The sequence below is a fragment of the Mobula hypostoma genome, chromosome 1 (genome assembly GCF_963921235.1).
Source record: "Mobula hypostoma chromosome 1, sMobHyp1.1, whole genome shotgun sequence".
Taxonomy (NCBI): Eukaryota; Metazoa; Chordata; class Chondrichthyes; order Myliobatiformes; family Myliobatidae; genus Mobula; species Mobula hypostoma.
The window spans coordinates 175820296-175846811 of record NC_086097.1 but is presented as its reverse complement, the minus strand read 5'-3'; the positions used below and the strand labels follow the sequence as shown (position 1 = coordinate 175846811).

At 42.5% G+C, this 26516-nt stretch overlaps 1 protein-coding gene across 1 annotated transcript; it reads left to right on the top strand.

Annotated features, from left to right (window-relative positions):
- Positions 1 to 1105: 1105 nt before the first annotated feature.
- On the top strand, positions 1106 to 26416 carry ttr (transthyretin (prealbumin, amyloidosis type I)). The gene is made up of 4 exons (XM_063060166.1): positions 1106 to 1243; positions 11357 to 11493; positions 15071 to 15206; positions 26134 to 26416. The coding sequence occupies exons 1-4, from the start codon at positions 1163 to 1165 to the stop codon at positions 26236 to 26238; spliced, it is 459 nt and encodes a 152-aa protein (XP_062916236.1). The 5' UTR covers positions 1106 to 1162; the 3' UTR covers positions 26239 to 26416.
- The last annotated feature ends 100 nt before the right edge of the window (positions 26417 to 26516 follow it).

Here is a 26516-nt window from a genome sequence, read left to right as displayed (position 1 = left end):
TCCATGCTGACTTTGTTCGATGATTTCACCGCTTTCCAAATGTGCTGTTATCACACCTTTGATAACTGACTCTAGCAGTTTCCCCACCACCGATGTCAGGCTAACCGGTCTATAATTCCCCGGTTTCTCTCTCCCTCCTTTTTTAAAAAGTGGGGTTACATTAGCCACCTTCCAATCCTCAGGAACTAGTCCAGAATCTAACGAGTTTTGAAAAATTATCACTAATGCATCCACTATTTCTTGGGCTACTTCCTTAAGCACTCTGGGATGCAGAGCATCTGGCAAATAGGATTAGTGTACATGAGTAAAAAGGTCAGCGTAGATGTGATGAGCTGAAGGGCTGTGTCCGTGCCATACTACTCTCTGACTCTGCAAAATTTGGCAGGACTTGGAGAGAGAATAAATCAGAGAAATATCAAGGGAGAGGGATCTATAACTTGTAATTTTACGTCCTCCAGTAGCCTAGATCTGCTGGCATATGAGCTCTTCTTTGATTTCAGAATCTAGCTTGAGACAGGCAAACAGAATCCCTGCAAACCCTTAGGTACATGTCGACACTAATCCCATCTTACTTTCCCCACGTTCCTATCAATGACCCCCCGCCCCGCCCGATTCCTCCTCTCACTCTCACACCTGGGGACAGCTTACTGCAGCCAATTTACCAACCAACTTTGGGGTGTGCGAGGAAACCAGAGCCCCAGAGAAAAATCACACGCTCACAGGGAGGAAATGTAAACTCTACACAGACGGTGCCCAAAAGTCAGAATCGAACCTGGGTCTCTGCAGCTGGGAGGCAGTGGCTAACTGTGCCAGTGGTGCACGCACTGATTCTATGCTAGCATTTTTAAATAAAGTCATTACAGATTTGTTGGAAAAGCAACAACACCAAAAGCTGTTTTAAACATTTTGCATTAACCAACTGTGCAAACCGTTCATCACGGTTTCATTGCCTTGCTAAAGCTGCTCTGAACTCGGGGGCTGCATTAAAGGGGGAGACTTTTGTTGTTGTCCAATGAGCACCCCATTCCACGAGTTACTGATTTGCCCAGTGTTTATTGAGATAATAATCTAAGTCAGCAGTTTGGAGGTTAGTGATTGGGTGACCCCTGCCTGGGTGTACTATAAAGTCTGCCCTCAGACACAACAGCTCCACCTCGTATTGATGTACAGAGAGTGCAAAATGTTCCATGCACTGTTGTTGTTTGTGTTCGCCCTCACTGCCTCCAGTGGAGCCACAAGTGTGGTAAGTATTTCCAATAAGGCGGTAAGTCTTTCTTTTAGGGGGATACTTATTGGTGATTGCATTGGTATTGGCAGAATTGGTTTTAATATTGTCATATGTCCCAGTGAAAAGTTTGTCTTGCATACTGTTTATTCAGATCAAATTACTACACAATGCATTGAGCTAGAATAAGGTAAAACAATTATGACTCAGAATGAAGTGTAAAAACTACTGAATAAGTGCAGTAGAGCTAAACAATAAAGTTCAAGATCAAGTGAGACTAAGAGTCAATCTTACCGTACAAGAGGTCTGTTCAAGAGTCTAATAATAGTGGGATTGAAGCTGTCCTTTTCTCAAGTGGCATGTGCTTTCAGGCTTTTGTGTCTTCTGGCTGCCGGTACTGGCGTCTGTAGAGAATATTTTCTTTTCGGCTTCACCTGGGACGAAACAACAGAGTAGTTTATGTAAATCTTATGTACAGAAAGGAAGAATATGGATCTCATGCAAGCAGAAGTTTACCATTATTTAGCAACGTATTCAGCACAGACATTGTGTGCTGTGCTGAATTATATTTTAGTTCATTATTGCCCAGTGACTGAAAACTAAAACATGCAGCCAATATGTTCTATTTACTAAATTTCCAAAGCCAAAACCAAAATTATTGTCATATGCACAAATACATATGTGTACAGGTGCAATGAAAAGTTCACAGCAGCATCACAGACGTATACCATCAAATAAGCAGCATTTGCAGTAAGCTGGACATAAATTATACACAGGTTTTCCAAGAAAGAGCAGAGTGGAGAGAGTAAGCATTTTCAAATTCCTGAGTCCCAATATCTCTGAGGAACTAACCTGGACACAACATATTGATGCAGCTATAAAGAAGGCACGACAGCAACTATATTTCATTAGAAGTTTGAAGAGATTTTGTTTGTCAACTAAAACACTCTATCTTCTATACATGCACCATGGAAAGCATTCTGACAGGCTGCATCACTGTCTGGTATGGGGAGGGACGACTGCACAGGACCAGAAGAAGCTACACTAAGTCATAAAACTGATCAGCTCCATCATGGGTATTAGCCTCCATAGACAGGCGACGTCCATTATTAAGGACCCTCCATCACCCAAGGTATGCCTCTTCTCATTGTTACCGGCAGGAAGGAGGTACAGAAGCTTGAAGGTACATGCTCAGCGATTCAGGAACACCTGCTTCCACTCTGCCATCCAATTCCTAAATGGACATTGAACCCATGAATACTCCCTCACTTTTTTTTAGTATATATTATTTCTGGTTTTGCACTATTTTTAATCTATTCTATGTACATATATATACTTACTATAATCAATTTACTTATTTTTTTCTTTCTATATTATCATATATTGCATTGAACTGCTGCCATTAAGTTAACAAATTTCCCAATAATAAACCTGATTCTGATTCCATTTATTTGTACTCCCAGTGATGGACTGTAGATGAATACCACTTCTCCTTGGACACTTCAACTCTTCCTGGGCTCATTCAGATACTTATTAAGCATGGGGATTGTTTCTGTCTCTACCTTTCTCCTCCTGTGAATTCCAAATCCTCGCTCATTGAGAGAAAATATTTTTGCTGATATCCTCCCTAATCATTCCACTGGTGGCATAAAATTCAACCCCTGGTTACCTTTCTACAATTTGGATGGATGCACAGATGAAAAAGATTAAGAGGGATATGGGTTAAATGCAGGCAGATAGGACGAGCTTAGGTTGCAATATTGGCTGGCATGGAGAAGTCGGGCCGAAGAGGCTGTATCCATACTGTATGACACTATGACTCTATGACACAGAGGAACAGCCCTTTTGTGTTAGACCTAACTTGATGGCTTTTCAGAATCAGAATCAGGTAGAACAAGGTAAAGCAGTATCAATTCTAACAGACATTTTGATGACAAACTCCGCCATCTTCAGCAGGGATATATACTCCAAACATCCATCTCTCCAGACTGATTAGTTCTTATCCAATCAGATTTCCACAGCCCCACTTTGTTTACAATCAAGTTCCAGTTCTTACCTAGAGCGAGGCCTTCATTTTTGTTAAAGATAAAGAAAACCTGGTGAAGGAAGCCATTGAAATAAAACTAGAGAAAAAGAATTTTGACAAAGATGAAGGCCTAGGCATCATCCCTGATGAAGTGGCAGAGTTTGTCATCAAAGTGCTGGTTCATATTGGTATCTGTACCTGGCTGGAAACCCAAGAAGAGCTTATCAGAGAAAAACTTTGTTTTGCAAACAATCCAGACAGATCACTTCATCACATCAGTTCATTGTTGAGAAACAGAATGCACAATATAGAAACATAGAGTCATTGAAAAGTACAGCACAGAAACAGGCCCATCTAATACATGTCAAAAACATTTAAACTGTCTATACCTATCAACCTGCACCAGGACCATAGCCCTCGATACCCCCACCATCCATGTACTTATCCAATTTTTGCTTTTACATTGAAATCAAGCTCGCACGTACCGCTTATGCTGGAAGCTCATTCCACACACTCTCAACCCTCTGAGTTAAGAAGCTTCCTCTTTTGTTCCCCTTAAACCTTTCAGCATTTACACTTAACCCACAACCTCTGTAGTCCCTCCCAGCCTCAGTGGAAAAAGCCTGCTTGCATTTGCCCTCTTTCTACCCTGCATACTTTTGTATACCTCTATCAGATAGAAACACAGAAAACCTACAGCACAGTACAGGCCCTTCGGCCCACAAAGCTGTGCCAAACATGTCCTTACCTTAGAAATTACCTCGGGTTACCCATAGCCCTCTATTTTTCTGAGCTCCATGTACCTGTCCAGGAGTCTCTTGAAAGACCCTGTCATATCTGCCTCCACCACCGTCACCGGCAGCCCATTCCACACACTCACCACTCTCTGCATAAGAACTTAACCCTAACATCTCATCTCCTCTGTACCTGCTTCTAAGCGCTTTTAAACTGTGCCCTCTCGTGCTTGCCATTTCAGCCCTGGGAAAAAGCCTCTGACTAGCCAAACGATCAATGCCTCTCATCATCTTGTACACCTCTATAAGGTCACCTCTCATCCTCCGTTGCTCCAAGGAGAAAAGGCTGAGTTCACTCAATCTATTCTCATAAGGCATACTCCCCAATCCAGGCAGCATCCTTGTAAATCTCCTCTACACCCTTTCTATGATTTCCACATCCTTCCTCTAGTGAGGCGACTAAAACTGAGCACAATACTCCAAGTAGGGTCTGACCTGGGTCCTATATAGCTGCAACATTACCTCTTGGCTCCTAAACTCAATCCCACGATTGATGAAGGCCAATGCACCGTATGCCTTCTTAAGCACAGAGTCAACCTGCACAGCTGCTTTCAGTGTCCTATGTACTCGGACCCTAAGATCCCTCTGATCCTCCACACTGCCAAGATTCTTACCATTAATACTCTGACAGACCTCCACACTATCCACAACACCCCCAACCTTTGTCGTCAGCAAATTTATTCACACATCCCTCCACTTTCTCATCCAGATCATTTGTAAAATCACAATGAGTAGGGGGTCCCAGAACAGATCCCTGAGGCACACCACTGGTCATCAACCTCCATGCAGAATATGACCCATCAACAACCGCTCTTTGCCTTCTGTGGGCAAGCCAGTTCTGGATCCACAAAACAATGCCCCTTGAATCCCATGCCTCCTTACTTTCTCAATAAGCCTTGCATGGGGTACCTTGTCAAATGCCTTGCTGAAATCCACTTACACTACATCTACTGCTCTACCACCATCAATGTGTTTAGTCACATCCTCAGAAAATACAATCAGGTTCGTAAGGCACGACCTGCCTTTCACAAAGCCGTGCTGACTACTCCTAATCATATTATGCCTCTCCAAATGTTCCTAAAACCTGCCTCTCCAGTTGTTCTCCATCAACTTACCAACCACTGAAGTAAGACTCACTGGTCTATAATTCCCCGGGCTATCTCTACTCCCTTTCTTGAATAACGGAGCAACATCCACAACCCTCCAATCCTCCAGAACCTCTCCCATCCTCATTGATGATGCAAAGATCATTGCCAGAGGCTCAGCAAACTCCTCCCCTGCCTCCCACAGTAGCCAGGGGTACATCTCGCCTGGTCCCAGTGACTTATCCAACTTGATGCTTTCCAAAAGCTCCAGCACATCCTCTTTCTTAATATCTACATGCTCAAGCTTTTCAGCCTGCTTTAAGTCATCCCTACAATCACCAAGATCCTTTTCTGTAGTGAATACTGAAGCAAAGTACTCATTAAGTACCTCTGCTATTTCCTCCAGTTCCCTGCACACTTTTCCACTGCCACACTTGATTGGTCCTATTCTCTCACGTCTTATCCTCTTGCTCTTCAAATATTTGCAGAATACCTTGGTGTTTTCCTTAATCCTGTCCGCCAAGGCCTTCTCATGGTTCCTTCTGGCTCTCCTAATTTCTTTCTTAATCTCCTTCTTGCTAGCCTTATAATTTTCTGGATCTCTATCATTACCTAGTTTTTTTAAACCTTTCATAAGCTCTTCTTTTCTTCTTGACTAGATTTTCAACAGCCTTTGTACACCACAGTTCCTGTATCCTATCATCTTTTCCCTGTCTCATTGAAACGTACCTATGCAGAATTCCACGCAAATATCCCCTGAATATTTGCCATATTTCTTCTGTACATTTCCCTGAGAACATTTGTCCAAATTAAGGCTTCCAAGTTCCTGCCTGATAGCCTCATATTTCCCCTTACTCCAAATAAACACTTTCCTAACTTTTCTGTTCCTTTACCTCTCCAATGCTACAGTAAAGAGGATAACATTGTGATCACTATCTCCAAAATGCTCTCCCACTGAGAGATCTGACACCTGACCAGGTTCATTTCCCAATACCAGATAAAGTACAGCCTCTCCTCTTGTAGGCTTATCTACATATTGTGTCAAGAAACCTTTCTGAACACACCTAACAAACTCCACCCCATCTAAACCCCTTGCTCTAGGGAGATGCCAATTGATATTTGGGAAATTAAAATCTTCCACCACGCCAACCCTGTTATTATTACACCTTTCCAGAATCTCCTGCTCCTCGATGTCCCTGTTACTATTGGGTGGTTTATAAAAAAAAAACACCTCGTAGAGTTATCTCCTCTCAAACCTCTTTGTTCTAAGGAATAAAGTACTAAACTCTTATAACTCAGGTCCTCCAGACCCAGTAACATCCTTGTAAATACTCTTTGTACTCTTTCAACCTTCTTTACATCATTCCTGTAGGTAGCTGACCAAAACTTCACACAATACTCCAAATTAGGCCTCACCATCATCATATCCAACTTCAATGTAACATCCTGTACTCAATACTTAGATTTATGAAGGCCAATGTACCAAACGCTTTTTTCACAACCCTGTCTACCGGCGACACCACTTTCAATGAATTATGGACCTGTATTCCCAGATCCGTTTGTTCTACCACACTCCTCAGTGCCCCCGAATTCACTGTGTAAGATATACCCTGGTTGGTCCTACTGAAGTGCATCATCTCTTACTTGTCTGCATTAAATTCCATCTGCCATATTTCAGTCCATTTTTCTACCTGAAGCAGATTCCTCTGCAAGCCATGATAGCCATCTTCACTGTCCACTACACCCCCAGTCTTGGTGTCATCCACAAACTTGCTGATCCAGTTAACTACATTATCATCCAGGTCATTGATATAGATGACAAACAACAATGGACTCACCACTGATCCTTGCGGCACTCTACTGGTCAAAGGCCTCCGGTCAGAGAGGCAACCCTCTACTGCTCCACTCTGGCTTCTCCCACAAAGCCAAGGTCTAATCCAATTTACAACTTCATCCTGCATGCTGAGCGACTGAACTTTCTTGACCAACCTCCAATGCGGGACCTTGTCAAAAGCCTTGGTAAAGTCCATGTAGACAATATCCACTGCCTTGCCTTCATCCACTTTCCTGATAACTTCCTTGAAAAACTCTATAAATTTGGTGAGACATGACCTACCATGCATGAAGCCATGCTGACTATCTTTAATCAGTCCTTGTCTATCCATGTCCCTTAGATTACCTCTATTACAGTTACTGCTACAGTTATGGAGAAAGTGTAGTGCAGGCAGAGAGTACAGGGTCCACTATGTGAAAGAGCGGGAAATCAAAGATTCATTTTTTAACGCCTGATAACAATGGGATAGAAGCTATCCTTGAACCCGCTGGTATGTGCTTTCAGCTTTTCTATCTTCTGTCCAATAGGAGGGAGAGAAGATAGAATATCCGGGATGGGTGGGACCTTTGCCTATGCTGGTTGCTTTACTGAAGAAGTGAGAATTATAGACTGAGTCCATAGATAGGAGGCTGATTTCCGTGATGTGCTGAGCTGCGTTCACAACTCTCTGCCATACAACAGAGTCGTTGCCATACCAAGCTGTGATGAGTACAGATAGGATGCTTTCTATGGTGCGTTTATAAAAATCGGTGAGAATCACCAGGGACATGCCAAATTTCCTTAATATCTAAAAATAAACATATCTACCTTTTCCTCCACTGGCCTCTTGGGTAGATAACTCCAGAGATCACCACCCTCTGGGTGAAGAATTTTCACCCCACCTCATCTGACTGATCAATCCTTTGCTTTAATAATTTGACCACTGGTTCAAGACCAATAAGCCAGAGGAACATTGTCCCTGCATTTACATGGATCAATGAGATCTATAAGATTTGAACACCTCTCCTCTCACTGTTCTGAGTTCTAGAGAATATAGGCCCAGTCTGCTTCCACCCTGCTCATTTGATGTATCCTCTACCCAGAGTCACCCTGGCTGATCCAAGTCAACGTGGTGCATCCTTGATTATCAAAAGATGACCAAAGGTTTCATGGGCCTCCCTCTGGCTCCAGCTGTCCTCTGTCCAGAACTCAAGGCACCCAATACACTGAGTCTGTTGTCTAGTAGATCGGGCACCAGTCAAACCAAACACAGCGACTTACCACAAAACTACAAGACCATAAGACTTAGGAGCAGAATTAAGCCATTTGGCCCATCGAGTCTGCTTCAGCCTTCAATCGTGGTTCATTTATTTCCCCTCTCAGCCCCATTCTCCCTAACAAAAGAAAACCTGTAGATGCTGGAAATCCAAGCAACACACACACTCCCTGTAAGCTTTGACACTCTTACTAAGCAAGAACCTGTAGGCTTCTGCTTTAAATATACATTGCCTCCTCGGCCGTCTGAGGCAGTGAATTCCACAGATTCACCACCCTCCAGCTAAAGAAATTCCTCCTCATCTAACGGGATGTCCTTTTATTCTGTGACTGTGCCTTTTCATCCTGGACGCTACCACTAATGGAAACATGCTCTCCGTGCACATTCTATTCAGTCCATAAGAATGAGCACTGACCATAAATCTTGCAAGTCCATAGATGCTTGAGAGTGGCAACTTAGAGATGTAAGTAAGGTGTTCAGCATGCTTGCCTTCCCCAGTCAGGGTGCTGGGGATAAAAGTCAGGAAGTCATGTTGCAGTTGTTCAGATATTTAGTTAGGCTGCAGGTGGAGTACTGTGTATGTATCACAGGAAGGACGTGGGGCTCTGAAGAAGGTGTATAAGGGGTTCTTCAGGATTTTGCCTGGATTAGTGACAATTATAAGGAGAGGTTGGACAAACTTGGGCTTTTTCCCCTGGAGCTTTGGAGGCTGAGGGGAGACCTGATAAAAGTTTATAAAGCTGTGGGAGGCATAAATAGGGTGGGCAATCCAAGTCATTTTCCCCCTGTGGAAATGCCACATACTAGAGGGCATAGGTTTAAGGTTAGAGGGGGGAAGCTTAAAGGAGACATACAATGCAAGCTTTTTGTACACAAGTTGTAAGTGCCTGGAACCTGCTGGCAGGGGAAGATGATACAATAGCACTGTTTAGGAGGCATTTAGACAAACATAAAGTCGCTGAGTTAAACAGCGTGGTAACAGTCCTTTTGGCACAACTCATCCACACCAACCAAGAGCCTAGTCCCTTTTGCCTGCATTTGGCCCATACCCCTCTGCACCTTTCCTATCCATGTACCTGTTCAAATGTGTTTTAAATATTGTTATTGAATCCGCCTCTACCACTTCCTTTAGCAGCTCATTCCATAAAACCAGCAGTCTGAATGAAAAATTTTCTTTTCCGTCTCTCTCAAATCTTTCCCCTTTCATGAACACATGAACAAACAGAGGATGGGGGGAGGGGGGAGGGAATATGGATCTTGTGCACGTAGGTAGGATTAGCTTTGATTGGCATCATATCAGCACAGTCATGTTGCGCCTAAAGGTCTGTTCCTGTCTATACTATGTTGCTGCTGGTTTAGTATTGTCACATGGGCAGTGGAAAGGTTGACTTGAGTACTATTCATACAGATCAGATCGTTACACAGTGTAGTGAGGTTAAAGTTAAAGTCTGTCCCGTTCCTTATAGGCTCATCAGGCCAGTGCTTATAGAACAAGGTAAAACAATAACAGAATGCAGAATAAAATGTAAGAACTACAGAGAAAACACAGGTTTAAAAAATAAAGGTGCAAGATCATAATGAGATAGATTGTGAGGTCAAGCATCCATTTCATCGTTCAAGTAAGAGTCTGATCTCTGTACTCTGCTCTAACTTTCTTCATGAGAAGAAATCTGATCCTCTTTCTCAGTTAGGCTCTAGCAAGGGAATTTTTTTTACCCTGTGAACAATTTACTTTGAACAGTACAGCCTATGATGTTGTGCCAACCACTTAGACTACTCCAAGATCTATCTAATCTCCCCCTGCCCCACATACAGCAGCCCTCCTTTTTTTGCTTTCATTCTTTCATCCATGTGCCAGTCTAAGGGTCTCTTAAAAGTCCCTAATGTATCTGTCTCTACCACCACCTTGACAGTGTGTTCCACACACCTAACACTCTCTTTATAAAAATCTCTGAGCCCTATACTTTTCTCCAAGCACCTTAGAATTATACCTTTTCGTATTAGTCATTTCTGCCCTGGGAAAAGGGCAGTCTCTTTAACAAGGCCTCCTACCTTCTTGTACACCCCTATCAAAGCACCTCTCATTTTCCTTCACTCCGAAGGAAGGAAGTCCTAGCTTGTTCGGCTTTGTTAAGGCATGCTCTCTAACCCAGGCAGCATGCTGGCAATTTTATTTGCACCCTGCTCTAAAGCTTCCATGTCCATCTTATATTGAGGGACTAGAACTGCACAATTTCTTGTTTTTAACTGTACCCTAGTTTTCGGTCTAAATCCCAGGAGCCCATTGTCCAAAGGCATCTTCGCCACGCTATGCAACAATTCAGGAGGCAGCTTGTACTGTCCTTCCAAGTACGTTTGGGCAATGACATTGGATGTTGGTAGTATTTGTGACTGCCAGGTTCAATAAATCAACAAGAAAAATAACAGCATTTTGGACTTTGCCTAAAGCTGCAGTGCCAGCAGTGAAGGAGTGCTTGTTTTCATCCAAAGCAAAACAATCAGCTTGATTGACGCACTATTCAGCAGTCAGGATCCTCAGGGGGTATCAAAAGGAGAGGGTATAGGTTTAATGTGAGTGGAAGGTGTTTTAAAGAGGATTTGAGGGGAGATTTTTTTTCACACAGTATGCTGCTGAGATCTGGAATGCAGTGCCGGAGGTCGTGGGTCAGATACGACGACCCATGAGATACAGAGATGCAGTATGCAAGTCAAGCTTTGTACTGCATCTCTGTACAGGCCACACTAATAATCCAACTTCAAATCCATTTCTGTTTAAGAGCCCGATAACAGCAGGATAGAACCTGTCAGTATAGTCAAGTACAAAGATTTCACCTAATCATTGTTGTGGTAGTGGGATCTTGCTATGTGCATCTTGGCTGCTGCATTTCCTATATAACAATAGAGACTATGTTATTTCATTGGCTGCAAGGTGATTTGGAAACATTCAAAGGGCCTATAGAGGAGCAAGTTTTCTATTAATTTCATCTACGTTTATCTTGGTTCTTCATTTCAATTTGTTAACAGTTGAATTGCATTCTTAGAGAATCCATTGACATTAATTACATCTCCACTTCTGGATGCCTTTGCCTTGAGGAAGTCTCAATTTTCCATCACTTATCTGTTTCCTTTGAATGTAGAGTCATGGTGCCCGTGATGACAAATGCCCAATCCTCATCAAAGTTCTGGATGCTGTGAGCGGTACACCAGCTGCAAACCTGCACGTTCAAATGCTGAGGCAAAGTGACGACCAAACCTGGCAGCAGCTCTCCACAGCGTGAGTACAATATCTGACTGCCCTTTCCCAGGCCTGCAGCAAATCAGGCCTCTGCAACTTCTTGGTGTCCAATGCTCAATGTGTTTTTTTTCAAATATTGATGTCAGCATCTTTGGCAAGGCTGGCTTTTGGGGTACTTTATATAGGTTTATAGAGTCGGGGAGTTATACAGTAGAGAAACAGGCCCTTCAGCCCAAGTTGTCCATGTCTACAAAGGTGTCCACCTGAGCTAGTCCCATTTGCCTGGGTTGGAGCTGGATTCCTCTAAACCTTTTCCATCCATGTTTGAGGTCAAGATCCTTCTATGAACAAAAATGGAGACGATGTTTTTTTGACATAAAATGATGGCTCCACACTTCCCTCCCCAGATGCTGTGCCGCTGAGTTCATCCAATTTTTAAGATAGGCACTTGAATTCCAGGCAAAAGGAACCTAGGTTAGGGAATGAACCAGACAAGATGGACATGCATAGAGCCACGGGGCATGGCCCTGAGGTTTTGATGTGTGCCTCTTTAATTCTCATTCCTTCTCCTCATTCTGTTGGTGGTGCCAGCTTAATGGGCCAAATGGCTTGATTCTGCTCTTGTGTCTTACGGTCAATTCTACTCCAGTCCCATAAGGAAGCCCAACTAGAGGAAGTCATCTGAGCACCTTGCAGCCTTCTGGAACATTGCTTTTCCCAACTTTAACTTGCTCCATCTTCATTTTACACTATCAATCCCTTTCTCAACCTGTTTCCTTAAAATGTCTTTCCAGTGGTCAGTAATCATAAAGCCATAGAGTCATAGAAAAGTATAGCACAGAAACAGACCCTTAGGTTCATCTAGACTGTGCCAAACCTCTTAACCTGCCTATTCCCATTAATCTGCACCTGGACCATAGATCTCCCCTCCTCTACCATCCTGTAACTATCCAAACCTCACTTAAAGGTTGAAATCAAGCTCTCATGCACCACTTGTGCTGGCAGCCCGTTCCACACACTCACAACCCTCTGAATGAAGAACTTTTCCCCCATGTTGCCCTTGAACTTTTCACCGTTAACCCATGATCTATTTATAGTCCCACCCAATCTCAAAGGAAAAAGCCTGTTTGCATTTACCCTATCTATACCCTCATGATTTTGTATACCTCTATCAAATCTCCTCTCAATCTTCTACGTTTCAAGAGGAAAAAAGTCCTAACCTACTCAATGTTTCCTTACAACTCCAGTCCTCCAGACCCGGCAACATCCTTGTAAATGTTCTCTGTACTCTTTGAACCTTATTTACATCTTTCCTGTCGGTAGGTGGCCAAAACTGCACACAATACCCAAATTAGTCTCCTGCAATCCTTTTGCTATTATTCCTTACCACTCAATCTGTTCTCACCAATCTCCAAATAATCTTTTACTTTACACCTTCCTGTCCCCTCCCCAGCTCTGCAATAAAAACTGAAGACTACACCACCTCTAACCCACTCTACCCCGGATCTGAGAAAGGATCTTCAACCTGAACCATTAACTGATTTTTCTTTCAACACATACTGCCTGTTTGACTGAGGTTCCCCAGCATTTCTGCTTTAGTTTCAGATTCCACCATCTTCCATTTGTTTCCCAGTTGGGACTTGTTGGGCCAAACAGCCGCCTTCTGCCCCATATCTTAGTTCATACTGGCCTACTTTACAAAACACTGGTTAGGCCACCCTTGGGATATCGTGCGCAGTTCCGGTCATCACACTATCGGAATGATATGTGAGGGACAAAAAAGGTTCACCTGAATCGGAGCATTTTTGTGATGGAGAGAGACTGGATAGGCTGGGCTTGTTAGATGTTCCCAGATTTTGACAGGGCTGTATTGCTGATAACTGTTTATAGCAGACAGCGCAGTAGCAGTGGAACTGAACCTGGGTCACTGCTTGTGCGTTCTCCCCATGACGGTACGGTTTCTTCTGGGTGCTCTGGTTTCCTGCCACATTTCAAAGGTAGATGGGTTATTAGGTTAATTGGTCAGATGGGTGTAATTGAGCAGAAGAGGCTAATTGGACCTAAGGACCCTGTTACTGTGCTGCATCTCCAAATCAAAAAGTTCACAATTGCAGCTTCCTGACAATATATTTAACTAAAAACACAGGCTATTTAAGAGCAATGTGCACTTAGTCCAATCATTCAGATAATACCATGAACTGAGTTTCTACTTGGCAGGATCTCCTTGCAGCCCTACAATACGTAACAGCCGGCAAGTCCATCCCACCAGTCTCAAAATGCTTGTATGTATGTGCAGACTGTACATAAGTCGGGTGTTCAAAACCTGGGGAGAACCTGTATATAAGATTACAAGGGGCATAGAGAAGGTGGACAGTCAGAATCTGTTTTAGAACAAAGAACAATACCGCACGCAATGTTATGCCAACCTTTTAATCCACTTCAAGATTAGTCTAACCCTTCCCTACCACATAACCCTCGATTTTTCTCTCATCCATGAGTCTATCCAAGATTTTCTTAAATTTCCCTAATGTAGCTGTCTTTACTATCACCACTGAGATCCCGTTCAACACAATGACTAACTAAAAAAAAAGCCTGCCCTTGACATCATCCCTATATTTCCTCCAACACTCTCCCTATATTTCCTCCAATCACCTTAAAATAATGCCCCTTCCCTATATTAGCCATTCCGCCCAAGATAGAAGCCTCTGGCTGACCATTCTGTCTCTGACTTATCACCTTATATACTGTGATGCTTTGGGCGGGGGAGGGGTAGTGTGTCGACAGCCTGCCCCTGCATTTCTAATGATCAGCACTGTTTATTGGTCTTGTGTTAAAATGTTTTTGTGGGATTATGGTGGGAAGTTCCAGTTCATTTATTGTTTCAATTTAGCTTGGGTTATACAGTTATTTGTTTGTGTATTTGTGGTCACCCTAACTGTAACCGGGGTGTGTGATGGTCACCTCCCCCGTCGGTGTGAGACTGGTGGGGTTCACTCTCCAGGTCACGGTGCCCTGTCTGTTTTCTGTTTATCACAATAAAACGGTTGTTAACGAGCTTCCTCGCCTGTCATTATGGATCAAATGCTCACCACAATATTTCTACCACGTCACCTTTACTCCAAAGATCTCACTCAACCTTTTCTTGTAAGACATGTTCTCCAATCCAGGCAGCATCCTGGTAAATTTCCTCTGTACCCTCTCTAAAGCTTCCACATCCTTCCTATAATGAGGGGACCAGAAGTGAACGCAAGAACTGAACTTATTTTCCATTGGAGGAGCACCAAAATAATAGGGCATGGGTCTAAGGACCTAAGGGGTGAACTTGTTTTTTGACACAGTGAGTGGTTGGTATTTGGAAGATATTGCTAGAGGAAGCAATGGAATCAAATACAATGACTACATTTAAAGGGCACTTGGACAGACACAGATAGGCAGGGCGTAGAGAGATACAAACCTAATACAGATAAGTGGGTCTGGTGGAATAAAGGTTAGCATGAGAGTGCTGAGTAGAAGGGCTCATTGCTGTGCTGTATAAACAGCTGGTTTTAACTCAGTTTACAGCTCACTCAATAGAACCATTGACAAGTAGTTCTTACTCCATTGGCTTCTTTTGTAGGGGCACAGGAATAAGTGGAGAAGTCCACAATCTTACTTCCGAGGAGCATCTTCCAGCCGGTCTGTACAAAATCCACTTTGACACTGGTGCCTACTGGAGGAACAAAGGAATTAACCCCTTCCATGAATGTGCTGATGTAAGTTCCACTTTAATGAATACTTTATATGCAAGAACATAAGTTATCAGAGCAGAATTAAGCCATTCAGCCCATTGAGTCTGTTCCGCCATTCAATCATGGCTGATTTATTTTTCTCCCACCTTCTCGACATAAACTTTAACCCCCTTGCCAATCAAGAGCATACCAATCTCTGCTTTAAATATATCCAATGGCCTGGCCTCCACAGTCCTCTCCAGAAATGAATTCCATAGATTCACTCTCCTCTGGCTGAATAGATTTGTCCTTATCTCAGTTATAAAGTGATGTCCTTTTATTCTGAAGATGTTTCTTTGGATCCTAGATCCTGATGGAAATATTATCTGCACATCAACTCTATCCAGACCTTTTTTAGTACCAAGTAGGCTTCAATAAGATTCACGCCTCTTCTCCCCATCCTTCTGAACTCCATCGAGTACAGGCCCAGACACATCAAACACTCTCATACAATTAAGTCTTTCATTCCTGGGATCATTCAACTCCAGAGAATAATCTGTGCAAGGAAAATTGCAGGCTTCCGTTCCAATACAGCATATTTCACACAAAATTCCAGCATTCGTCAATTCACATGTAAACTTAACAAAGAGAAAGACCGTATTTCTCCAGACACACGAGATTCTGCAGATGCTGGAAGCCTGAAGCAGCACATGCACAGTGCTGGAGGAACTCAGCAGGTCAGGCAACATCTATGGAGAGGAATAAACAGTTAACCCTTGGTCTCAGCCTGAAATGGCTGACTGAGTTCCTCCACTGTTTTTTAATGTCTCCAGGTGACTTGGGAGATCCCAAAGGCATTTTGCAGCTTATGAAGAATGTGTTGAAATGTCATTTTTGGAATGCCACCAACTTTTGTGCAGTATGCTCCCACAGTGGGTAACCTGATAATCTGGTTTAGTGACGTTGATTGAGAGAGCATGAATGATCAGGTCCCCAGAGACAGCACCAATTCACCCTATCCTGGCCTCAGAATCATAATGCCTAGGACATGATTCACCATTTTATATGACCACGGGCTATCAACCACTTCACTACATTATCCCCACATCCTTTGAACCCATTACTATCTAGAAACATATTCACTTCCCTTTTATCTATATTTAATGATAGTATTTATGATCTTCAGGTGAATATATCTCTACTGACCTTGACCAAGAAAATGAGGAGTAAGCCATTTGGCCACTCAAGCCTGACTCACCATTGTGTATAATATCCCCCAGGCCTCATCTCTTGTGCACTGGTTCCCCATCGCCCTCAGTCCCCATTCAAAAATGAACCTCTCTCTTATTCCAGTGCTTCCAATGATCCAGTCTCCACAACATTTGGAGTTCTCCATCCACTGAGGGCTGAGCTGTCTAGTTTTGGACACTCTGTCTGATCCCGTTACAGGTGCATTCATTCTACGCGGACACTTCTCATCCTTCTAAATTCCAGTTTACATCAGCTGAATCAATGCAATAAATGAAGTTTGGATAGGTACATGGATGGTAGGGATATGGAGGGCTATAGTCTGACTGCAGGTCAATGGGATTAGGCAGTTTAAATGGTTCAGTACAGACTGGATGGGCCAAAGGGCCAATTTCTGGCTGTATTTTTATAAGACACTGATACTAAGTTTAGATCAGCTCCCTCAGAAATGGAAACATGACTAGCACAGCAACTCTATCATCCGTTGAAAATGAACTTCAATGTTAAATGGTGTTAAAGTATTAATGCACTGATTCCTTGAAGATTTATACACTATAGGTGTTGTTGCTGTATATTGACAATTGTGTTTGATTCAGTTTAGTGAGCTGTGAATAAAGGATGCATTGTCTGACTACAAATCCTAGGGGTTAGTGGTTTATTTAGCTGGTAGTCTCCAGTATTCCACTCTGCCAACCCACTGCCCCCCACAAGCACCCCCCCCCCCGCCACCCGTGAATACTCTTTCCACTAGTCTAGATACGTTAGTGAGCTTGTGCCAAATAAAACGCAAATATAAAATGATTTGTACTGGGGCAAAGTTGAATGGAATGTTACTTGTTTGTGTCTTTATCAATGCTTCACATTTTACAACAACTTGTTACTCTTGCTTTCCTTTGTACATAATTGATTGAAAAGTTGCCAGTGTAGAAGTGTTGGCAAAGAACACCGAAGTCTATTGACACACACAATACAATTGCAAAATCTGCTTACTGATTCACTAGACTCTGATGCAGCAAAAAAACAGTCCTCTGGGTGAAAGATGTTTATCAAGCATTCCCATTTTACTGAGCAGTTTTAATGAAGCATAGACATGCGTAGCAGAGCCACAAACTCTAAAGCCAACATTAACCATGTGGAATACTCGTATAATTAGTCCCATTCCCTCCTCGTTCCCCCAGATCCCTGCTCTTTTCCCATTTTAAGTCGAAATCTAATGGAGTTTCCCCATGCTTCCCCCATTTGTTTTCAGGTAATAGAGTACGATCAACGCAAGTCAAATTTGAGTTTATTGTCATGTGCACAGGGGCAATGAAAAGTTTATTTGCAGCTTCTTCATAGTAGTCATACTTTATTGATCCTGGGGGAAACTGGTTTTCGTTACAGTTGCACCATAAATAATTAAATAGTAATAAAACCGTAAATAGTTAAATAATAATATGTAAATTACGCCAGTAAATTATGAAATAAGTCCAGGACCAGCCTATTGGCTCAGGGAGTCTGACCCTCCAAGGGAGGAGTTGTAAAGTTTGATGGCCACAGGCAGGAATGACTTCCTATGACGCTCAGTGTTGCATCTCGGAGGGATGAGTCTCTGGCTGAATGTACTCCTGTGCCCACCCAGTACATTATGTAGTGGATGGGAGACATTGACCAAGATGGCATGCAACTTAGACAGCATCCTCTTTTCAGACACCACCGCGAGAGAGTCCAGTTCCATCCCCACAACATCACTGGCCTTATGAATGAGTTTCACGGGTACATGGTATCAGATAAGCAGCATTCATAAGAAAAACATAAAACATAAATTATGCATAATTTTTACAAGAGAGAACATAATTGAAACCAAAAATTAAGTTTATTGTAAGGGGTCAACTATGAGTGAAAGCTCTGCTTTTGTGTTGTAATGTAGTATGACTGATATTCAAGCACTTTACTTCATTTAAATCTTTGTTGCACTTTGAAAATAATTGTGCTTATCCAAGGTGCAGAAAGCAGCATATCAGAAGTTGGAAACACGCATTGATTTTCATTTCCATCAGCTGCAAAATCTAACAGCCTTTCAATTCAGTCCAATCTTGCTTTACACAACTGCTTAATCTGTTTCGCTGGTAAAGGTGACAAACATTCCTTTCATGTTCTGAACCAGTGGCTCAGTCAGTATCATTGATGCAGCCTCCCACTCTCACTACCTCATTAACATTGAGGTGCATGACTGAAGGCAATAATGTGACGAAAGTGAAGGCGAGAGAGAGAGAGTCATAAGCAAGCAAAGAGAGAGTAGGGACTGGTGAGAAAGAGGTAAAGAGGGAGAGAGAGAGAGATGTAAAGGTGAAAGTAGAAAGAGGGGGAAGTTAGATCTGAAGAGGGGGAAGTTACATCCGGAAAGGGGGGGGTAGAGAAGGCAAATGTAGAGAGAGGGAAGAGGTAGCAAGAGAGGAGAAATGCGGAGAAAGGAAAGGTAGACAGAAAGCTTGGAGTGAGTGAGTCTGCTCCCCTGTTCAATAAGACCATAACTGATTGGAATTTGCCCTCAGCTTCAATTTCCTCAGAATCAGAATCACTTTATTGCCAGTATGTGAAACATACCAGAATTGATCATGGTTTGGTGCCAAGCATAAAACACAGGACTTATAGCAACCAACAATTTACAAGACAATAGTGCAAACAGACATGAGCAGTTTAATTTATTTAATCAAACTTAAATAAATGTGAACATATGAACAGACCAAATAATTACCAACAAAACAAGGAGAGCAGGAAAGACCATTTAATAGATGTTGTGCAGGGACAGTTAGGGTATTACACCTGAGTGAGCTTTGTTGGGAAGCTGGATAGCTACAGGAGAAGCTTCTGAGATGAAATGCCCTGTCCATCACTACAACCCTCAACGCCTTTAAATTCCAAAAATCTATCTCAGCTGCGCATACTTGTCACCTCAGGCTCCAGAGCACTCAAGGGGAGGGGATTCCAAAGTTCAAAAGTCCTCAGCGAAGTTGTTCCTCTCATCTCCCACAAGTGACCTCTTATTCTTATATTTCTATATCATGAATGGGAATACCCTCTTGCTGCTCAGCTTAACAGGACTCCATGTCCTTTGTGTTTCAAAAGGATCACAATACTCCTTGGTGAGTCTGTGGAATTTGTTGTCACAGGCAGCTACAGAGGCCAAGTCTTCATGTATCGGCAGAGGTTGATAGAATTTTGATTGGTCAGATCATGAAGGGATACAAGCTTGGGGGGGGGGAGGGTAGGAGACTGGGGCTGAGAGGAAAATTTGTTCAGCTATGATTAAATGGCAGAGTTGACTCAATGGGCCAAATAGCATAATTCTGCTCCAATATTTTATGGTCTTGTTTCTCCAAGGCCCTGTATGATTGTAGGAAGACCTCCCTGTTTTACCCATTGCCCAACCATCCATTTACCTTTTGGGAATGTGATAAAAATAAGCAATAAAATTGACGTAGGATTAGTGTAATTGGCTAGTTGATGATGGGTACGGATTCTGTTGGGCTGAAAGACCTGTGCTATCTCCGACTCATAGACTTAATTACTTGTACCCAGCTGGTCAATTGGTTTATTGTCACATGTACCAAGGTACAGTGAGAAACTTACCTTGCACACTGCTCATACCTATCAATCCATTACAACATTCCATTGCTGAAGACAAGGTAAAACAGAAACAAAACAGTGTTAGTTACAGAGAAAGTGCAGTGAAGGTACACAATAAGATGAAAGGTCCTAATGAGCTAGATTGAGAGGTCAAGAATCTATTCTTATTGTACTAGGGAAAGGTTCAATTGACATAACCGTCTTGAGCCTGGTGGTGTATGCTTTCAGGCTTTTGTAACTTCTGCCCCCATGGAATGTCATGGGGGAGGGGGTGTTGAAGAGGGAATGTCTGGAGTGGGTAGGGTCTTTTATTCAGCTTTACAGAAGGAACAAGAAGAATAGACGTGCCAGCTGTGTTCCCTCTGCTCAGCACCTTTTGTAGTACACACAGCAGCCTGCTTTGTACTGAGACTGGACATTGAGCATTCCATAATCTAGCCAATATTTATTTCTCACTATTCACAAAGATCTGCTCACTATAGGTTCTGGAAGCTGCAGTGCACTAATTAACCCAGGGAACAAATTGTCAAAAGTATCTCACTGGTTTTCACAGTGATTTAGGACAGTGGTCCCCAACCACCGGGCTGTAAAGCATGTCTTACCGGGCCGCGAGGAAACGACATGGGTCAACTACACCTTTTCTCATTCCCTGTCACGTCCACTGTTGAACTTGATCGCACGCGAGGTCAATACCCACGCGAGGACATCACCCACGCGAGGACATCAGTCGATCATTAACCTAAAACTACTAGAGGAGTAAAAAAAACAAACATCGCTTGAGATTTTCTTTGGAAGAGATGGTAGGGGACATAAAAGGCCTAACGTTCTTGATAAAGCAGAGACAGCTGAGGCCGAGACTGCAAAAAAATGAAAGCTTCCTTCAATAGAAAATACGACGAGTCGTACATAAAATATGGCTTTATTGCGACCTGAGCACAGGTTTCTCTTTCAGCTACCACAGTTTCAAGAACAATCGATGACATGGCGGAGGACATCGAAGCACAGCTGTTGGAACAGCTTAACGAGTCTGGTTTCACTACCCGAGTCAGAGAGGTTACTCCGGAATGCCAGTCCACACACTGTGTCATACATAGGGAAATGCCGGCTAGCTGAAAAACAGCGTATTGAGTGACGTTGATGAAGTTATCAATCAGATCAAAGCAAAACTTGGCTACAGGAGGGGCAGGACTGGCAGCTTAATATTCCAGGATTCCGATGTTTCAGATGTGATCGAGGCAGAGGAATGAAAGGTGGGGGAGTAGCATTGCTTGTTAGGGAAATTATTACAGCAGTGCTCAGGCAGGACAGATTAGAGGGCCTGTCTACTGAGTCCTTATGGGTGGAGCTGAGAAACAGGAAAGGTATGGCCACATTAGTGGGATTGTATTACAGATCACCCAATAGTCAACGAGACTTGGAAGAGCAAATCTGCAGAGAGATAGCAGGCAACTGCAGGAAACATAAAGTTGTGGTGGTAGGGGATTTTAATTTTCCATACATTGATTGGGACTCCCATACTGTTAGGGGTCTAGATGGTTTAGAGTTTGTAAAATGTGTTCAGGGAAGTTTTCTAAATCGATATATAGAGGGACCAACTAGAGGGGATGCAATATTGGATCTCCTGTTAGGAAACGAGTTAGGACAAGTGACGGAAGTCTGTGTAGGGGAGCACTTTGGTTCCAGTGACCATAACACCATTAGTTTCAATTTGATCATGGACAAGGATAGATCTGGTCTTAGGGTTGAGGTTCTGAACTGGAAGAAGGCCAAATTTGAAGAAATGAGAAAGGATCTAAAAAGCATGGATTGGGACAGGTTGTTCTCTGGCAAAGATGTGATTGGTAGGTGGGAAGCCTTCAAAGGGGAAATTTTGAGAGTGCAGAGTTTGTATGTTCCTGACAGGATTAAAGGCAAATTGAAAAGGAATAAGAAACCTTGGTTCTCAAGGGATATTGCAACTCTGATAAAGAAGAAGAGGGAGTTGTATGAAATGTATAGGAAACGGAGTAAATCAGGTGCTTGAGGAGTATAAGAAGTGCAAGAAAATACTTAAGAAAGTAATCAGGAGGGCTAAAAGAAGACATGAGGTTGCCTTGGCAGTCAAAGTGAAGGATAATCCAAAGAGCTTTTACAGATATATTAAGAGTAAAAGGATTGTAAGATAAAATTGTTCCTCTTGAAGATCAGAGTGGTCGGCTACGTGCGGAACCAAAGGAAATGGGGGAGATCTTAAATAGGTTTTTTGCGTCTGTATTTACTAAGGAAACTGGCATGACGTCTATGGAATTGAGGGAATCAAGTAGTGAGATCATGGAAACTGTACAGATTGAAAAGGAGGAGGTGCTTGCTGTCTTGAGGAAAATTAAAGTGGATAAATCCCCAGGACCTGACAGGGTGTTCCCTCGGACCTTGAAGGAGACTAGTGTTGAAATTGCGGGGGCCCTAGCAGAAATATTTAAAATGTCGCTGTCTACGGGTGAAGTGCCGGAGGATTGGAGAGTGGTTCATGTTGTTCCGTTGTTTAAAAAAGGATCAAAAAGTAATCCGGGAAATTATAGGCCAGTGAGTTTAACATCGGTAATAGGTAAGTTATTGGAGGGAGTACTAAGAGACAGAATCTACAAGCATTTGGATAGACAGGGACTTATTAGGGAGAGTCAACATGGCTTTGTGCGTGGTAGGTCATGTTTGACCAATCTACTGGAGTTTTTTGAGGAGGTTACCAGGAAAGTGGATGAAGGGAAGGCAGTGGATATTGTCTACATGGATTTCAGTAAGGCCTTTGACAAGGTCCCGCATGGGAGGTTAGTTAGGAAAATTCAGTCACTAGGTATACATGGAAAGGTGCTAAATTGGATTAGACATTGGCTCAATGGAAGAAGCCAAAGAGTGGTGGTAGAGAATTGCTTCTCTGAGTGGAGGCCTGTGACTAGTGGTGTGCCACAGGGATCAGTGCTGGGTCCATTGTTATTTGTCATCTATATCAATGATCTGGATGATAATGTGCTAAATTGGATCAGCAAATTTGCTGATGATACAAAGATTGGTGGTGTAGTAGACAGTGAGGAAGGTTTTCAGAGCCTGCAGAGGGACTTGGACCAGCTGGAAAAATGGGCTGAAAAATGGCAGATGGAGTTTAATACAGACAAGTGTGAGGTATTGCACGTTGGAAGGTCAAACCAAGGTAGAACATACAGGGTTAATGGTAAGTCACTGAGGAGTGCAGTAGAACAGAGGGATCTGGGAATACAGATACAAAATTCCCTAAAAGTGGCGACACAAGTAGATAGGGTCGTAAAGAGAGCTTTTGGTACATTGGCCTTTATTAATCAAAGTATTGAGTATAAGAGCTGGAATATTATGATGAGGTTGTATAAGGCATTGGTGAGGCCGAATCTGGAGTATTGTGTTCAGTTTTGGTCACCAAATTACAGGAAGGATATAAATAAGGTTGAAAGAGTGCAGAGAAGGTTTACAAGGATGTTGCCGGGACTTGAGAAACTCAGTTACAGAGAAAGGTTGAATAGGTTAGGACTTTATTCCCTGGAGCGTAGAAGAATGAGGGGAGATTTGATAGAGGTATATAAAATTATGATGGGTATAGATAGAGTGAATGCAAGCAGGCTTTTTCCACTGAGGCAAGGGGAGAAAAAAAACCAGAGGACATGGGTTAAGGGTGACGGGGGAAAAGTTTAAAGGGAACATTAGTGGGGGGCTTCTTCACACAGAGAGTGGTGGGAGTATGGAATGAGCTGCCAGACGAGGTGGTAAATCTTTTTTAACATTTAAGAATAAATTGGACAGATACATGGATGGGAGGTGTATGGAGGGATATGGTCCGTGTGCAGGTCAGTGGGACTAGGCAGAAAATGGTTCGGCACAGCCAAGAAGGGCCAAAGGGCCTGTTTCTGTGCTGTAGTTTCTATGGTTTCTATGGTTAAAAGCCCTAACTCAGGTCTGTTTGAGCAGCTTTGCAAGGAAGTGGATGCAGAGCACAAACGCATTCTCTTACACATTGAAGTCAGGTGGCTATCAAGGGGGAGAGCCCTGGCCAGGGTTTCTGAGTTAAGAGAGCAACTACACAGATTTTTTTTCAGGAAAAAAGTCACCAATGGCAGCACACTTCAGTGACGACGAGTGGATAGCAAAACTCGCTTATCTGTGTCACATCTTCACCTGCTCAATGAACTCAATCTGTCATTTCAGGGGATAATGACAATTGTCTTCAAGTTGGCAGGTAAATTGCTTTCACAGCCAAACTGGAACTGTGGGGACGAGGAGTAGATAGGGGCATATCTGACATGTTCCCAACATTAGCAGGGAATTTGGGAGAGACTGAGGCTCATAGCTGGTGCGCAAACACCTATCTTCATTGTCGACAGAATTCGAGTGTTTCTTCCCAATGGCAAATGACCCAAGATGTGCAAAGGAATGGGTCGTGCAAGGGAATGGGTCCCCGGTGAATCATCCATGTCAGCGCGGGAAGAAGATCAACTCCTTGAGCTTGCAAATGACGGTGGGCTGAAAAGTATGTTTGACATAGCATTTCTGCCGGCATTCTGGATCAAAGTCAAGGCTGAGATAGCCACGAAAGCACTGAAAACGTTGCTTCCATTTCCAACAACATATCTCTGCAAAGTGGAGTTTTCTGCACTGAATGCAACGAAAACTAAATTGCGGAATAGAATGGACATAAGGAACCCCCTTATGACTTGTAATTGACTTATCACTATATTCATGCGAGGAAAATATGCGTTGTGTGTTTAATATTAAATTCGTTAGAAAAACCCTTTTAGAAACAAAATTGAGTGTATTAGCAGGGAGAGGAATAGCTAATATTTCTGATTGGAGATCCTTTAACAGGTGGGTCTTCAGACAGCTTAAGTAGTCAAATATTTTGAGACCAAGATTTTGGAATCTAGGAGAGGCGAGGGTTTAAAGGCAAAGCCAGAGATAAGATACTAGAGTCTGAAGGCACACACTCACCGTTTTAGCAACTTCTTTCCCCATGATCAGATTTTAGAACAGCCAATGAACACATGAACATTACTTATTAGTTTGCTCTTTTTGCTACTTAATTTTATACATTATAATTTGTCTATTTTTATGTATTGCACTGTACTGCTGCCGCAAAACAACAAATTTGATGACATTTCAATGTCAATAAACCTGATTCACAAGTTAAATTTGTCATAAGTATAGATATAATGAAAAATTTACTTGCAGCAGTATCAAGGGTACATAGAACCAGATAGACAATTGTTGCAAGAAACAAGATATTAAAAACATACAAAAATAATACCATTACAAAAACAAAATCCATTTTAGTGCAAAGGGATCAATGTGACCATAGTGTTACTAAACTGTAGTGATTGGGGCTGTGCAAGTTTGTTCAAGAACCAATTAGTTGAAAGGAAGTTAGTTTTTGAACCTATTGGTGTGGGATTCCTGCTGGATAATAGCTGCAAGAAAATGGCAGAGACAAGATGGTGTAGATCTTTGATGACGTTACCTACTTGAGGCAGTGCTTCCAACAGGTAGTACTGACGGTGGAAAGGGATATGCCCAAGACAGACTCCTGTGTTTGGAGGTTTGTATAGGTAAGTGGGAGGGAGAAACTGGGCTCATTTGCTGTTTTGTTGCCTTGTTGTTGCTGATTGCATTGTTCTGTGGACATGCAATGCTGGTGGTGGAATATGTGGTGACTCTTGCAGCACATCCTTGGGTTGTGTTGGCTGTTAGCACAAACAATGCATTTCACTGTTCCAATAAATGAGTCTGATATGTTGAGCTGAATCCACTCATCTCTGCAGTTTCTTATATTCCTGCACGTCCAAATGCATTACTTCAAAGTTGAAAGTAGGTTTATGGGGATCACTTGCAGGTGGAGCTAGAATTAAGAGCTGATAGCATCTAGAAGGGGAATGGAGTGAACACTTCAGTTTGAAGATACTAAGTGCTTCCAGTAATAGTAAATTATTTATTTCAGATTTCCAGCATCTGCATGTTTAAAAAAAATTACTAATCATTAGTCTGTTGGTAAAATCTCAAATGCCAAAGTCTGACAGGAAGAGTTCCAATTAAGTTGATAATCTATTGTTGCTTTTCATTTCAGGTGGTCTTCCGTGTACCGAGAGCAAGCCAACAACACTACATTCTTGCAGTTCTTCTCAGTCCCTACTCCTACTCCTCTACAGGGCTGATTAGAAATCCACATTAGAATACATTGGTGGCCTCCCATAAAGGCTGTTCACCCTTCATATGTGAAAATGATTCAGAAACTAATGAATTAAAGGTCAATGTTGTGATTTGTGCAAACCTAAGTTAAAACTTTGGCTTGCATTTTGAATATATTTGTAATTGATCATAAACTAATTAAAACATTTTTATCTAAGCAATGTAAACTGTAACACTGATTTTGTACTTCAACAGGTTAGACGTTTTTGCATGCTAGTCCTTTTATTCTTTATCTCTGCAGACACCCATAAGGGAGTTTTT